This window comes from Euprymna scolopes, chromosome 26, assembly GCF_053919585.1.
Source record: "Euprymna scolopes isolate OS-2025 chromosome 26, ASM5391958v1, whole genome shotgun sequence".
Taxonomy (NCBI): Eukaryota; Metazoa; Mollusca; class Cephalopoda; order Sepiida; family Sepiolidae; genus Euprymna; species Euprymna scolopes.
In genome coordinates this window covers 72,762,754-72,779,588 of record NC_136507.1, presented here as the reverse complement: position 1 = coordinate 72,779,588, position 16,835 = coordinate 72,762,754, and the positions used below count along the sequence as shown (strand labels likewise).

Here is a 16,835-nt window from a genome sequence, read left to right as displayed (position 1 = left end):
ATACATACACACATATATATATATATATATATATATATATGTATATATATATATATATATATCATGGAAATAATATTCAAAAGGTGATGGAATATGAAAAACCAAAATTAATATATGTTAGTTATGCATGTAGAGATGAATGAAATAAGCGATATACAAAAATACAGTTCAAAGTTCTTTTAAAATGCTCATTAATGCCCCCCCCCAAAAAAAAATAAAAAAGAAAAGAAAAAAGAAAAGAAAAAAAATAAAGAAACAAAAAGTATATACCTCCTTTCCTTACCTTTTCAATTAAGTGTCAATATTTGTTATCCAAAACAAACATAAACAAATGCGGGGCCCCAAACTAGTTTTACATCTATTTACCAGTGCAATTTTAACATGAATAGTGGAGGATGTTACCAACATGTTTTAATCAAAAATGGGGTTGCTAGAATGGAAATAGGTGAAGTTTATAGGATATGCATCTAGATAGAATAATTATTAAAGAAATTAAACGTGATGGCTCATCTCACGTGCACAACGACGACGACGACTACTACTACTACTAGTAATTACCATTATCACCCTTAATGTACTTTGATGCACACTCAGATTAATGTGATGTAAACATTTAAATTGATGCAATTACATAAGTACAATTATTCAACACGTGGAACTACCAGTGCAAATTGCGTCCATTTTTACTTACTTGCGAATAAGATGGTCTCTGAAAGTACAGTAATGAATGATACAAGGGCAATAAGAATTTAATCATTACTGTGATTAGCATGGATGATGGAAATTCCAAAGTTAACTAAAGAAAATAGGCTTCCATTTTTATCATTTCAATCATTCATGAGAAAATTAAAAATAGTAAAACTATATGATAATACGCCAAGGCATTCATTGCTTCTGCATACGTTTTCAACCTTGACATATACAAAGAAAAAGATATTGTCTGATCAGCAAAGATGGTGATTGGCAATTAATCTAATGTCACTATGGTGAACAATTCTGACCACCCATTTAAAAATTAATTGTTCCAAAATCAAAGCCTGTCATGTAGTAAACTAAAGCAGTAAAATTAAAAAAAAATTTAAAAAAGTGTAATTGTAACGGCATTCATCTCAAGTTGGTTGAACCTGTTCTAATTGAGTTCACTACAAATAACTTTGATATTTCTTGTTAAAATTTGTTCGGATTTGATAATTTTATATGTATATAATAATACGCCAAGGCATTTCATGTTCTTACATTATCACCATTCAAATGCATTTGAGATTGATGATTAATCAGATGCCGATAAGGTAAACAATTCCAACTTTACTCATTTTTAAATGAATTGTTCCAAAATCAAATTATGTCATAATGTTGATCAAAACAGTACAATTTTAAATAAATACATTTCAAAAAGTAGCATTCGTTTTATTGACCTGAAAAACATTTAGTTGAAAATAATGTTATGGTCATATTTATTGTTTGAAAAAGAACTAAATTTCTACAATTTTAAACACGCCAAGTATGTGAGATCCCCCTCCAAGAGTAAAAAATTTACTTTCACCATGACTAATCTTTGTGCAAAATAGCCAAAAAATCCAAGGCTTGGTTATTGAGAAAAGTGCACACAAACAGGAGTGAATTACTAAGTCCAATCCCTCCTTTGTCGGGGGACCCATAAGAGATAATTGCTTTATTTAAAGAATATTTAGGTGAAAGTAGCTTATTTTTACAGAAGATACTTTTTTCTTAACCCGACAGAAATTTATTATTTCAACAGAAATATTAACAGTAAATTATACAAATGATGGTGAAAGAACTGGAATTTCCACAGGGTTTTCCTGCTAATACAAATTCTTTTCCACAAGTAGAAATTAGTCTCCTTCCCCTCCCTTGTTTAAAAACCATTCTCTCATCAGCTGTTTGTTTTAAAGAAAAAAAAAATCTTTTCAAAATAAAATTTCAGAAGCAATAGGTCAGTCGAAATGATAGGTGCCCTCAATCTCAATACTTCATGATTCATATTTGAAACAATGGAGGGGTGATAGACACTTGTACGAACAAGCCATAAGAGACTGTTTAGATGTTCCAGTGCATCTCCATAGATATCATCTGACGCAACTCAACATCCAAGTTTTTAGATATAAAAAGTTTTCCTTCTCATCTACAGACAATTAAATAGGAACTTATTGAAATAGATTTTTTATTTCTTTAAATAAATATATTCAATGAAAAATAAAATTAAAAAAAAAAACTGATGAGATGTCATAATACTTTATGCAACTAATAAAAACATAATAAATGTAATAGAAGACTGACTTGCTGCATGGCAGAATCCTGATCACCAAAGTTGTCATCTTCACTACTTGACGGCACCGGAACACTTGGAACCTAGCAAGAAAGAAACGCATAATTTAGTCATAAAAAAAAAAAAAAAAAAAAAAAAAATCAATGATTAGAAAAATGTTTAAGACTGGCTTATGGCAAATAAGTGCATAAAATCCAATTATATATGTAAAAAATAAACGAACACTCCACAAGAATGATTGATGTGTTTTCAATTTCTGCTTTCTTTGCCGACATCTAGCACTTGGAGCCATACAAAGCAGTGTAAGTATTTTATATATTGACCTTCTGTATTAATTAAAACATTTTGTATTGTCCAAAGAAGCTAAAAATTCTCAGTGTCAATGGAGCCAGATTATATATTAATATGAAGGTGGACTTAATCAGCGTTAGACTGTTGCAAACCTCAGGATTTCACTTTCCAATGTTAACAGAATGATTTCTCAATTCATCGATGGGGGAATTAAATTAATATCATCTTTCCTAAGTCTATCAGGACTCTCTGACAGCAGTTTTCATTATTTATGCTATTAACATCCAACTCCTTTACTTCTTGCAAGTCAGTACAAAAATAGCTGATACATACCGATACCACAGTATTTTTCTTGTTGATTTCAAGCAGAGTCGAAGAAACAAAAGATTCCCATTTATTTCTGTATTCTTCTGGAATTTCTATTGAATAAAAAAACATTTTATGAATACCTATTCACATTCATAATGAAAATAAATATTTGACAAAAAAAGAGTGTAAAGTTAAGATGTAACCAAAAGAACACATTTCAAAATTAGATTCGTTTACTTCCGGTTGAATTATAAAAATAAAATAATATGCTTGCCTTCAAATTACATTTACATAATGACTTGTTTTGTAAACTTCAGAAGATTATTTAAAAAAAATTTTTTTTTAAAAAGAATAAAAAATAAAACAAAAAGTTAAACTTTTTATTAAAAATAAAAAGTTTAACTTTTTATTTTTTTTGCATGCCTTTCAAGTTTCAGAGTTAGCTAATAGCTTGCCTGGAAGTCTTGGAAACTTAGGACATGAGGTTGTATTATTGCAATAAATGCAAAAAAATATATATTCTTACCTTTCATGTAATCTTTCAAAAGTTCCGAGTTTTCTCCTTTTTCTAAACATTCAGCTATGTGGTTGGCAATTTTTCTAAGGTGTCCCATGTAACCTCTTCTCCTTCCCCCAACCCGATTTCTGTTAAAAAAATAAAAATAAATCGATAAATATTAATAGTGAACAAGGAATGCATATTGTCAATTAGATTTGTTATAATTCATGTTCAAATGATTGATAATTAAACTAACTTCCTTATTGCACTTGCTTGGGAAGAAAATGCCAAATTCACCCATCAGGATTAAATATAGAAGACTGGAGAGGGCTCCTCTGCTTACAAACAGCCACAGCAAGTCTACAGAAAGGTAGTACCTTTCAGGCTAACAAGTCCTAGTTAAAAAAAATTTTTTTTTAAATCTTGGTACCAGAGAACAGCTTCGTAGGTGAATGGGGACTCCAGACTAAACTGAATGCAGGTCAGTGTTCCTGGTTTTGTCTTTTATACTGCAGCTGTATTAATTCTTGGGACATAATAAAAGTATCAGTTCTTATGTTCAGCATGGTGGTTAACTTCCGTATTTAAATATAGCACATGGTAATGTGCATTTTCATAAGTATAGATGTGCACAAATAATTCTATTTTATGTTGACAGCACATGATTGACAGCATGATTAAAACTGAAGAACAAGACGGAAGCACTGATAGAAAAACATTTAAATAAAAATGTAAAAATCATTTAGAAAAATTCTCATTAAAAATGGTTTAATTTCTAAATTTATATAAAAAAAAAAGCAAAAAGGTTTAACAAAGAAAAAAACATGTAGAAAAGTACTCACTCATATTGGTCATTCTCTTCCCATGAATCTAAAATCCTCTGTATTAAATTGCATTTAATAAATATCTAAAAACAAATAAAATTGACAAAATAAAAAGTAAATTCATGATTCAATAATGACATGTATAATAAACTAAAACTTAAATATTCATTTTGTATTGTAATATCTTTTTTAAAACACTATGGAACAAGTTTTATTGAAAGAATGAAAAATTTGCAACTTTTTAAGTCTCTATAGAACAAAAATAAAATATTGATATTGAAAATTTTCTTTAAAGGAAAAAAATGTTTGCTATATTATTTAACTAGCCTGGGTGCCTGGCATTGCCCAAGTGTTTGTATGTGTGTGCTGAGCAAAAAAAAAAAAAAAAAAAGTGGTAGTAGGCAGGAAGGCAGGCTCAAACCCATACCGCGAAGGAGGAAAAAAACGAGAAAAAAAAAAAAAAAAAAAAAAGAAAAAAAAAATGTCTTTGCTGTTGCGCCCATCGCCAAACCGGAAGTGACGTAGGTTTAAATTAAGGCTAGTCAATCGAAAATAGGGTATGACTTTCGAAAATATCGGCAAAAAAAAAAAAAAAAAAAAAAAAAGCGACCCCCTCCCGATAAAAACGTGCCCAGTTGAGGGTGACAAAATTAATGTTTTTGGCCAATTTTTCAATATTTGTCGTCCAAAAGTTTGAAGTTTTTTTGTCACATTCCGACGCGTCTGTCGAAAGTTTTAGGCAGACATACATACATCTAAACAGACAGGTGAGATTTATATTATTAAAAGATACAAGTTACCCCAAAATACATGCATTTATTCCTAGATATGTTTATGCTATTCTCTCGAAATTAGATTCTACTTCTTGTTTTTTAAGGCTAACTCTGAAAAACTTGACATTATATGAATTCCCTTAACTACCACTAACCATAAGTCTGGATGATAATAGATTCCCTGGCCCAAGTAGCATCTCATTTTTCTTTTGAGTATACTACAAGAAATATTCCAAAAGTAATACCTCCTGTTTATTTTTTTTTTTAATCTGCATAAATGGATCAGAGACTATAGCAAATTGCATTTTTACAATGACTGAATTTATGCATTCATAATCTGAAAGTTTCATCTCTGTTGCAGATATTGACGACGTGAGATTCTAAGAAAGCAACCTTTGCCATGGATGTGTGTCAGAAGCAAAGATGCGTCATTAAATTCCTGGCAAAAGTGCATTGAGAATGGTGGTGACTATGTAGAAAAATTCATTCTAGGGCACAAAATGTCATATTTTAATGTGGTATCACTTTAGTCTTCGTAGCTCTTCAACTAAAAAAGAGGCTTTAGTTTTAGAAGGACTCTCAGAGCGTCCTAATCCAAATGTACAATACTCATTTATGAAAATCAGTTCATTTAAAATTTTTTTTTTGAAGCTACAGATGATCCTAATAACTTATGTATGTTTCTCCAAATCTTCTAAACACTAGCCTAATCATATCAAACAGTGAAAATAGTATATGCAGATATTGAAAGCAAGTAATGCTCTAGTGATTTGGTAGAAATCAGTTTTTTCTTATTAAAAAAGAAAAAACATCTTTTTTTAATTTAAAAAAAAAAAAAAAAAATTCACATTACTGGTAGAATAGTGTATATAATCTATTACGTGTAGAGATGTCACGTCCTTTAACCCATCATCAATAATCCTCATGCAATATTAGACTAGTTCCTCAATGAATAACTCTTAAACAGTTAATGAGATCAATGTAAACTACTTTTAGAGAGTCTAGACAAGAAGTTTGACAGGCTAGTCAGTATAGAGACGACAGATAAGTCAACACACCATCTCTAACACCATGCACTCAATCACATTATCCAACGTACAATGGTTGCACCTCAAATGACGGAATCAGAAATCAAGCCACCCTATTTAAAATTGAAAAAATTATATCCAGTGTATTTCAACAGTAAGATCGTATTTTCCACACACATTGGCCAAAGTCTGTTTTACTAGGACTGGATCGTTTCAGCAGAATTCAGAGGCTTCCTTAGGTTTACCTTTTGTCAGCATACATAAACTATTCTAACATAAAATCATATAAAGTCACTTTTAATAACATTTTAAGTTTCAATAGCAATATGGATCCTTACCGTATTCTCTGTGACTGCTTTAATTTATTGTAACTACAAATTACAAACCATCGCTTTTCAAAACAACATATTCCCACAAAGTAAACCCAAGTCTAATTTTGCCCCAGAACGGATGATTTTTGCATTGGCCAAAAAGTTTATTTGGTGTCACTTAATTCGTGTGTGTGTGTGTGTGTGTGTGAGACAAAGAAAAGAAAAAAATTACTTTCAACAGCAACAATATATTTTCAGTATGCATCTCCACAAGTTTTCCCAAGAAAAGAATTTTGATAGAACACTAAAGGTTTCTATAGTTATATGTTGTTATCATTCTTAAAAATCTTGTAAGAAAAAATTATATTCTGTGAATTTTAACAGAAACGCCATATTTTCACGTGCCCAAGCCGGCTTGATTAGAACACAATGGTTTGGGCAGTGTTCTAGAGTTCTTATATATATATATTTTTTTTCATGGCACTTAAAATATTATAACATCAATTTATATAAATTTGCTTTTAATATTTTTAAAGTTCTCTGGAAAGGATGGTTTCAGTAGCACTATAAAGTTATCCTTAAAATAATTTACCTAGTTTTAAAACATTTAGATATACTGTGGCACAAATAAATTAATTTGCAACAAATTCACTGGAAATAGTGGGTTGCACAACTATAGCAAATCATTTCATCTGAGAACCAAGCAGAAAAAAATTTATTAAACATATAGTATATATACTAGTGTTCCATTATGAATTAAAGTCTCCAAATATCTGATTTATTTATATTTCTTCTTTTTCATTATTTCAAAAAAAAAATTAGTTAAAAAAAAAAAAAAAAAAAAAAAAAAAAAAGGAATGTATTTGTGATATTTAAATTCTAAATTTGTTTTTAATGAAATAGACTTCTTCATGGAATAATCTTTCCAAAATGTAAATATTGAATGTAACAAAAACCCAAATAAAAATAAAATAGAAACTCAGGAAACTAAAAACCACTTATCTCTTATGAGACAAAAACCAGTTTGCTCAACTCCAGGAGTTTGGCTAAATAGTATTATGGTAATAAACATTCCTTTTTGACAAACATCTGTTGATCTCAGCCTCACATGGGATAGGAACTATAGTAATAGGACATTACATTAAACATGGTCACGTACACTAAATATTTATAATTCACTCAATACACTAAAGGGTAGGGTATTCCACCATCATTAAGCTCAATGTATATTTATTTCTATATAAATATATTTCCATCTTGTCATGCAAAAGTAAGGTTGTTTTTTCTAGTCGTCCGATGAAACCATTTCAAGTAGTGACGAGAAGTGAGAAAGTAAATAAGTTATACAACCACTTCACGTTTGCCTTGTCAGCCAAAATGAATTTGGAAAGAAATCCTTGACTCCATAATAAAAAGTCAGTGGTAGGCAGGTTTTTTAGTTTTGATTTAAGTAACCAGAAATAATTTTGATATGAAAAAGTAAATTCCTGAAGTCATATGATACAAACAAAGAGAGAATAATAGTTAATAGGGAATAATTTAAAATATTTTAAAAAAATTTTTAATACTGGAATGTGAGCGAGATTATTTTGAGCCGAAAATATATATATATATATATATATATAAGAACAAAAGTTAATAAAACATGTTAAAAAACACTTTAAAAAAGAGTTAAAAACATATTTAATCTGAAAAGGAAACACTTGATAAGTGGATAGTCCTTAATCTGCGGAGTTTCGAAGAAATACTTTCCTTCTTATCAGAGGGTAGGAATTAGCAAAATGCGGGATCGGATTTTGCATACAAAAGTATTTGATGAAACTACAAGTAAATCAAAGATCTTACTTGATAACAGAAAGTGAAGCAGAGGGAATATGGTGAAGAAAAAGGTGATTACACGTGAATGGATAGTCTGGTGAAAGGTAAAAAATCCAATGACGGTAAAATCCAAAAATATAACTCCAAGAAAGTTAATTGAGTTTCCATTTGCACAAGTAAAACCCAAGGAAATCACGTAATTGGAAGATGGTCCAAAATAATCCAAAAGGCCGAAATCCATGGAATAATTCACAAATATGTACAAAGAAAAGAAAAGGGGAAAATTCCAATAATATTAATAAAAGAAAAATAAGATATGCTTTTCACACGACTGCCGAGACATAACAGGGAAGAAGAGGAAAAAAATAAAAATAAAAATAAAAGGGAATAGAATTAAATATAAGATAGAAAAGCAGATGTCAAACTGACCCAGACAATATATATATATATATATATATATATATATATATATATATATATATATATAAAATATATTTTAGTCACACACACACACACAATTACTGATAAAAAGAAAAGTACTTACTTGTTGTAAAAGTGGATGTTCTTTTCTTTCTTCAATTTCCGACGGTGGATTAATAAGTATTAAACTTATACTCTGTTCAACTTGGCTATGTAAAAAATTATTCCATATATATTTGAAGTATAGATCCTAGATTTAAAAAAAAAAAAAAAATGTTAAGGTAATTCAAATATTCTTATTCAAAAAGAATTTACATAAATGCATGCAAAACATATCCTTTCCTTCATATATGAGGAAAGAGATCTATTAAAAATCAATCAGTTAATATCTAAATATGTAGGGTGCTACAAATTTCAATAAGCCCTACCCTCGTCCCACCAAATTACATTAAAACATTACTTTCAGTAGTGATGATTTATGCTTTCTTAACAATGTTATCTTTTGTTTCAGAAAAATATTTATAATAGATTTAGCAGAATCTTAATATTTAAGATTGTATTTTTGTTCCGGCAATTAATCAGGATACAAGTTTTTATCATTTTCTGTTGGTTTATTTTCAGATTCCTGTTTTCTGTATTTTCCACAAGAGCAAAAAAATCTGATAGTGATTGATCCCCTACAAGGGGGCAATAATAAGCAAAACTAGCATTTAATTTGCAACCATCACTTAAAATTTCCTTAATTGGCTTTTGCTTAAAATCAATCAAACGTTAGGATTAATGGCTGACAGGCATGATCATACTATGTACATATGCATTATAGAATTTTCCCTTCATTGTGGTAACCATTTTAGCTCAATTATTGATATAGGTTTTCAAAAATAAGTTTTGTTCAAGTCAGCCACCCTCTTTTTTATGAATAATTTCAGTGTGGAAGTGGGAGTGACTACCCAACTCAATCCACAGTAATAAGACACTCTTTCAACCCAGAACACTAACAAAAATACACACACATTTTTGTCTTAGACTATACACTACATACGGTTATATTAACTATACTGACTAGCGATTGAACAATTACTAAAACATTTTGTTTTCTGATTTTAAAATGAAAGGGGGGGGGGAACTTTGTAAGGACATTCATAGAATAAGTATAGCAAAAAAATAAAATAAGGAAGAAATGAAGAATGCTATTAGAATCATCTTACAACAATTATGACACAATTATGTTGATACACCAGTTCTTGCAAGATCACCAAAGTTAAGCATCAATGAGTCTGGCCAGTACCAGATCAGTAACCATTTGGGAATGTTAGGCATTTTATGTGTTCTCCGCTTATTTCAGCATTGTTTCCAACTTTCCTGAGCTTATATATAAACTTACAACCTGAATTAAAATAGTGCATTTTGAAGAGGTGTGGTTACTCTTGCAACTCTTGCCACCATTTCACATGAAGGCACCCTTCAGTGAGTATCCATAGTCAGACAAGACTGAACAGAGCCTTACAACAATTAAAAACAGAACTTTTCTAACTTACATCCATAATTACTTATTTAAATGTAAATTCTTTATTAGCAGTATGTAATTACAATTAAAATTATGCTCTCGTGTTACATTTTGTCATGTTTTGCAATACAAATTGGTTTTGTTTATTGAGAAAACATTAAATATTTAATGTCATTTTTATGATATAGGAAGTTTTTTTTAGATGTGGATTAATAATTTCTATTATTTGTCTTATTCAGAATACAGTTCTCATCTTAGATATTATTCCCATAACATGAAACTTCCAACCTTCTTCCAGGTATGGTTTGTCTAACTCTGGAATCTTATACAATTCAAAATTCTATATAAATTCCAGAGCTTGACAAGACACGTGAAGGTCAGAAGTTACATTGTCTAAAACATGAGAATAAGATTCAAGACGGGAATGATAGTCTAGACAAATAATAGATATTAATATCAAAGCCTTAGGAAACTTGAAAATTTTAAATAGTAAATATTAAGAGAGATTATGTTATTGAGAGTCTATCATTAAAACATGGGACACATTTATAAACGTTCAAAATGCATACATACCAACAAAACACCAATGGTCCCTGAATTGGCTAATTCAACATTAACACTGTGTGAATTTGTTTGAATCAAAGTTGTGATCAGTTTGGCAATCTGAAGTCTTGTATTTCCCAAAGGAGGTTCCAGAACACCAATGGTTGTTGGCATTGCACAATATCTAGGCTGAAAATAAAAGAATCCAACTATAAAAAGCATTTCAGAAATAGACATTATCAATTTATCAAACTTTACATTGGATGTAGACTTTCAAAAGAACTGATAAGATAAAGTTGATGACTAAAAACACATTTTTTTACAATTAGAATTATCCATTTGATAGTGTATAATTGCAATATTTGTAAATTATTGTTTTTAAGACAGTGGAGGAAGGATATGGAATGAGGTCCTATTTCATTTTTCAAACTATTCAAATGCATAAGTAACAAATCTCGCAGTCATATCTCCAGTAAAAATGCGTAGCATGCTGTCACATTTTTTGCAACAACTTTACTAAAAAATTATTACCCTCCCATCATCTTTTCACTTAAATTTATTATTTTTTTAAATAAATAAGTTGCTGAGCACAATCAAATTATTAATATTGAATTGATCAGTCTTTATATATGCATACACACACATGACAGTTAAGAAAAGAGAAACAAAAACACTTAATCGTAACCAGGAGTGCTAGCCTTAGCTGTTTACATTCTGTGTTACGTACAACAAGATTGGATAGAATTAAAAAATTGCTATGATGATATCTATGCATGAATGACATGACAAAACTGAGGTGAGGTCTGCTTTTTTAGTTGCTACTCGTACCATGTCAACTAGTACTACTTGTTTCATAACTGAGACATTGCCGATCGAACTGACAACCCCCCATCAAGCTGGTGTTGCAGGAATGCAAATAGCTGGTGTCAGAAAAAGTTGAAATAGAAATAAATTTCCTGACCCCAGAACAGCTTGGAAGATGTGCAAGTAATATGTAGTAAAAACACATTTAAAATAATTTGAAAAATATTTAATTTGTTAAATTAAAATCTTGGTGAACAGACATTGAGTACGTGAGGAAAACAAAGTGATCATTAATGAAACAAAAGCTTCCCATAATCTCAATATCAAATTGGTTGAAATCTTAGTCTTTACAGCAAAATAAATATTTCAGCTTTTTGAAAAAAAAAAAAAAGAAAGAAAGAAAAGTTTTAAGAGAGAAACGAAAAACAAAACTAAGGCTGGAAGAGAAAAAAAGAGAGAAAAAAAAGAGGAAAACAAAAAAACAAAAAAAAAAAAAGAACGATAAGACAAGAGAGAAGAAAACATGGCAAAATATAGGCTCTGGCAATCTGGCAGAAATTAGCAGATGGGGGGGGGGGGAGAACTTTCATCCAAATTATGCAAACAAATAAACGTAAACCCAACTCTGGAACTGCTAATGTGGATTTATACTATCAGCATTAAGGGTCTGCATTCTAACATTCCAAAGGGTTGAAATCCATTTACATGAGATGAAACCAGATTTGTTGATTATGCATGAAACTGACACTGATCCATCAACTTATTTTGTTGGGCACTTCAAGTTTCTAGTTTATTCTCTAACCACAACATTTAAGATAAGCACATATGTCATGGACATGACTATGTCTGGAAGGGTTTCCAATGTGGAGGGACATCACAAATCAAGATCCGGGGTTGCCCTTTATGTCTTAACTGTTTCTTTTGATCATAGCATCTTTCATCTTAGACCATTAGTACCCGCTATTTTCCAACATGGAATTACTATTAAAGAGCAAGTAAAAGATTGACAAAATGCTGCTTGTATATGCATGTTATGAGACAACGGGATGATACATAACAGAGCTCAAGACAAGAAAAAGGAGAGCTTTTAATAAAATTTTTATTCTTATTCTATTTATTTTATATTAGGTTGAGAAGTTCTTACAGAATTTTTAGTTTTGATCTCAAATGATCTATTTTCAAATAAGTTATAATACCATCACTTGATATATCATTTTAGAGAGCTTTTTTTGCTCTAATTGTTTAACAATTATGTCTTCTTTTCATAACGTTGAATACAAGATAAAAAGAAGCAAGTTTGCACAATTTTCTATTTCAATTCAAGCTAGGTTGAAAAGCTGCTGAAACAACTTGCAATATCAACAAAACATTTGACACAGAAACCATTATGGAACACACAGCACAATGGTAGTTTAAGAACTTTTGTGGCGGTGGCAAGTGTTGAAGATGATGAGCATAGTGGTCGGATGTTAACAATGATCAATTAAGAGCCTTAGTCGAAGCCAATCCACACAACCATTTGGGAACTTGCTTCTGAATTAAACATAACATATACAATGATTTCCAACCACTTGGGAAATTAGAAAGACAAAAAACTTGATAAATGGGTGCCATGAATTGAATGACAACCAAAAGAAATGCTGTTATGAAGTGTCATCTCTCCTTTTACACAGCAAGAAGGGCCAGTTTCTCGACTGGGTTGTGACTTTTGAGGAAAAGTGGGCTCTTTATGACAACTGGCGGCACTCAGCTCAGTGGTTAGACGCTGATGAAGTTCCACAACACTTTCCAAAGCCAGAGTTGCACCAAAAGAAGGTCATTTGGTGGTCTCATCCATTAGTTTTTAATTCAAGCGAAACTATTACTACAAAGTCCTGTCAACAAATGGATAAAATACATCAGAAACTTCGACAACAATACCCAGGATTAGTCAACAGAAAAGGCCCAATGCTCCTCCACGACAATGCCCAACTGCATGTTGCTAAACCGATCCTGCAGAAGTTAAACGAATTGGGCTATGGAAACAGCCTCATCAGCCATACTCTCCAGATCTCTCACCTACAGACTACTACTTTTTCAAACATCTTGACAACTTTCAGTGTGAGAAATGCTTCAAAAACCCAAGCGATATCAAAAACGCCTTCAACGACTTCATCACCATAAGAATACAAGATTTTTATGTTACTGGCATAAATACACTTGTTTGGTGTAGGCAAAAGTGTGCAATTGATTCTGATGGTGCTTATTTCGATCAATAAATTTTTGTTTGAGCCAAGATATGTTTATCTAAATTTAAGTTAAAAACTGCAAGAACTTTGTCAACCTGATAGATACGAGATTAATGGAAATATATAAATAAATATAGACAATATTAAGTCCAAGTCTCTTCAAATTTATACTAAAATTGTTCACACAGACATGTCTCAAGCATTAAAAGCATTGATTAACATTAAGTTCAAAGTGACAGTCTTCTGGAGGTTGAAGGTTCAACCTTTAATACAGATAATTAAGAACAAATCATTAAAGTAGAATAGAAATGCTTGGATTAAATAAATCATCCAGTTTAAAATTCCACAAAAGTTCTCTTGTTGAATTAGGTTTTCAAATAGTCTGAAGAATCCAAATACAACTTTCTTTTGTTACATAGAAAGACAGATCTCACTGTCAAAAACAAACTGACTTCACTTCAAAATATATAGAATAAATATATATGCACAACAATTTCCAAGTACAGCAAAAATTTTAAATACAAAAACTATATTATGAATAAATTTTTAGTTATCAAACAAGACAAACCTTCGGAGGATTTTCTAAGAGTGAATGGAAATCCTTGATCCGAGGAGTTATAGCTGAAAGTACATTGTTTACTCCTTGTGTCAGTCGTTCCATATCCAAAGGAGTCCTCTGATTAAGTTCTCCTTCAAATCTACAAGAAACAAAGAAACAAATTCATTAAGGAGAGAAACAATTTCAAATAATATCAGGTTGGTGCAAAAGTTTTTGTCAATTTCTAGAAAAAGGCATTTAAAATCATTCGATTTTATGCACATTTTTTATTACTAAAACATCACCATATTATAAGTTTTTCTTTCACATTATGAAAGCACCATTCATATTTTTCTTAAATATTCTCACCCAGGTTGATCTGAAAACGACCTTATCCAGTCAACAGAAAGGGAGTCATCTTCCATCATGATAATGCTTGTCCTTGTGCAGAACTACTGACCAAATACCTCCTAGGAGAATTCTTTTTTTGAAATCTTTACCCATCCTGCATATTCCCATCTAGTTCCTTCACATTATCATTTATTTTGAGGATTACAAAACTATTTAGATGGCTTTAGGTTAACATCATGAAAGATTGAACATGTTAGATTTACACATCATATTGAAACCTAAAAAAATTTTACAAGTGAAACATATTTATAAACTCGACAGATGGAATCAAGTTATAGAGAGCCAATGTCATTATTATTACAAATAAAGTTTTCCATTTTAAAGACGAAATTTGAAATCACCAAAAATTTCTGCACTGACCTAATATAAAACTATAAGATAACAAAATAGGATAGGCTATCTATGTGTGTATGTGTGTGTGTGGGGGGGCAGTTGAGAAAGACACAAACTGTACAACTTAAAGCACTAAGAATGATAAAATTGATCTTCAGTTCCCTCTCAAAACACACTGTGAAAGCTGTGTGCTTCAGATTCAGGTGCCAACTAGAAACTCTGGTAGCAACTCCTAAGACAGCTTCTTCAAGCAAAACGTTTTCTAAAGACATTTTGCATTTTGAAATGTAACAATTATTGGCCAAGATATGACAATCTTTTCTTTTGTTTCCATAGATTTAAAAAAACCATTTAAATCAAATTTCAAAAAGAAGAGTTCATATTAGGGTTTCTAAGCATGGTTTGCTTCAAATTTGGCATAAGGTAATAGAAGAGATAAACAATTATCAAACCATTTTTTCTAATTTCCTAAAAAGAAAAACGTTTCTCATCAGAAAATAAAAACAAAATCATCCAGAACAAAGTCATATTTTTGCTTGTACAAATTAATGAAATGCTGACAAAATATTACCCTTGTTTTTTGACATCAAGTAATGTTTGTATCACAAGTAGACCATTGACAATGACCGATTCATTCTTTTCCCCATCCAATATATTGTACAATAAGCGGCAGATGGTTGATTCACTGTAAGCAAAAAAGTGATAACATCTAGAAACAATGATTAAAAAAAATTGGGGTTGTTGTCCAAAATTCCTCCATATTAAAATATAAAAATAAAGAAAAATCTGTACGTACCCATGACAAAACGAAAATATATTCCAAAAATCAAATAAATTTATCAAGAAATATAAGTTTTAACTAAGAAAATCAAATTTTATGAGTATATGAAGAGAGACTGTTTCGGCTTCCATTAAAAAAAAAAAAAAAAAAAAGGTCAAGAAATAAAGGGAGATTATCAATAACAATATTTTATACTTATTAGATTTGTATTGTCATGCCTATGTATTCTCATTAATTGCTTAAAAATGAGTTTATAAAAATAAAGTTGATCAACTCGTGTGATTTTTGTTTCATCATGCATATGTACATCATATCTTTAGCTTACTAGATCAATCAGACATCAAATCATTATTGAAAATTATTTTTTTTTTTAACATATGATCAGATAAGTTAATATTTATTCAATAATATTCCAAAAAGATAAAATTATTTAGTGAAAATCTTTTCAAATTTTGGGTGGGGTTGAGGGTCATGTACACATGTCAAAAAGGTTAATTATCAGGTCATAATTAAAAAGGGTTTTTTTTTTATCCAGACAACATGAATCAAGATACCAGATGAAAAAGGAACATGGGAGAAAGTTATAAGCGTAGACGGCTCTTGTCCAGAATTCCCCCTATATATGAAAGAAAAAATAAAGATGTATGCACCTGTGACAGAACGAAAATGTTAAATTTTAAAAAATCACGTAAATTGATCATGTAGTTTTATTTTCAACTAAGATAATAAAATTTTATAAGTATCTGAAGAGTGACTGTCTCACCTGCCATTTTGAAAAAAAATATCTCAAAAACAAGGGTGATAACTCAACAAAACTTGCAAAATTTATGTTACAATGTCAAGAAATTCTTATCCATCGCTTAAAAATGATTTTCTTTATAAAAGTAAAACTACTTGATCAATTTACATGGAATACTAGCCTGGGTACCCGGCGTTGTCTGGAGGTGTGTGTTGAGAAAAAAAATAAATAAATAAAGTGGTGGCAGGCAGGCTCGAACCCATACCGTGAAAGAGGAAAAGAACATGGGAAAAAGAAAAAAAAAAACCTGATGTATTTGCTGTTGCGTCCATCACCAAACCGGAATGAAGGTTTAAATTAAGGCTACACAATCGAAGGAAGGGGATGACTT

At 30.5% G+C, this 16,835-nt stretch overlaps 1 protein-coding gene across 9 annotated transcripts in view; it reads right to left on the bottom strand.

Moving 5' to 3' along the window:
• The window catches only part of LOC145248175 (serine/threonine-protein phosphatase 6 regulatory subunit 3-like), a 166,985-nt gene that overhangs the window by 37,097 nt on the left and 113,053 nt on the right, over positions 1–16,835 (bottom strand). For all 9 annotated transcript variants that reach the window (XM_080110015.1, XM_080110016.1, XM_080110017.1 and 6 more), the window contains 8 exons: positions 15,496–15,609; positions 14,211–14,340; positions 10,641–10,799; positions 8,685–8,810; positions 4,229–4,293; positions 3,414–3,532; positions 2,912–2,997; positions 2,299–2,370 (listed from right to left, as the gene is read on the bottom strand). In XM_080110015.1, coding sequence (XP_079966141.1) covers positions 2,299–2,370; positions 2,912–2,997; positions 3,414–3,532; positions 4,229–4,293; positions 8,685–8,810; positions 10,641–10,799; positions 14,211–14,340; positions 15,496–15,609 — 871 coding nt within the window. The remainder of the gene's footprint in view (positions 1–2,298; positions 2,371–2,911; positions 2,998–3,413; positions 3,533–4,228; positions 4,294–8,684; positions 8,811–10,640; positions 10,800–14,210; positions 14,341–15,495; positions 15,610–16,835) is intronic.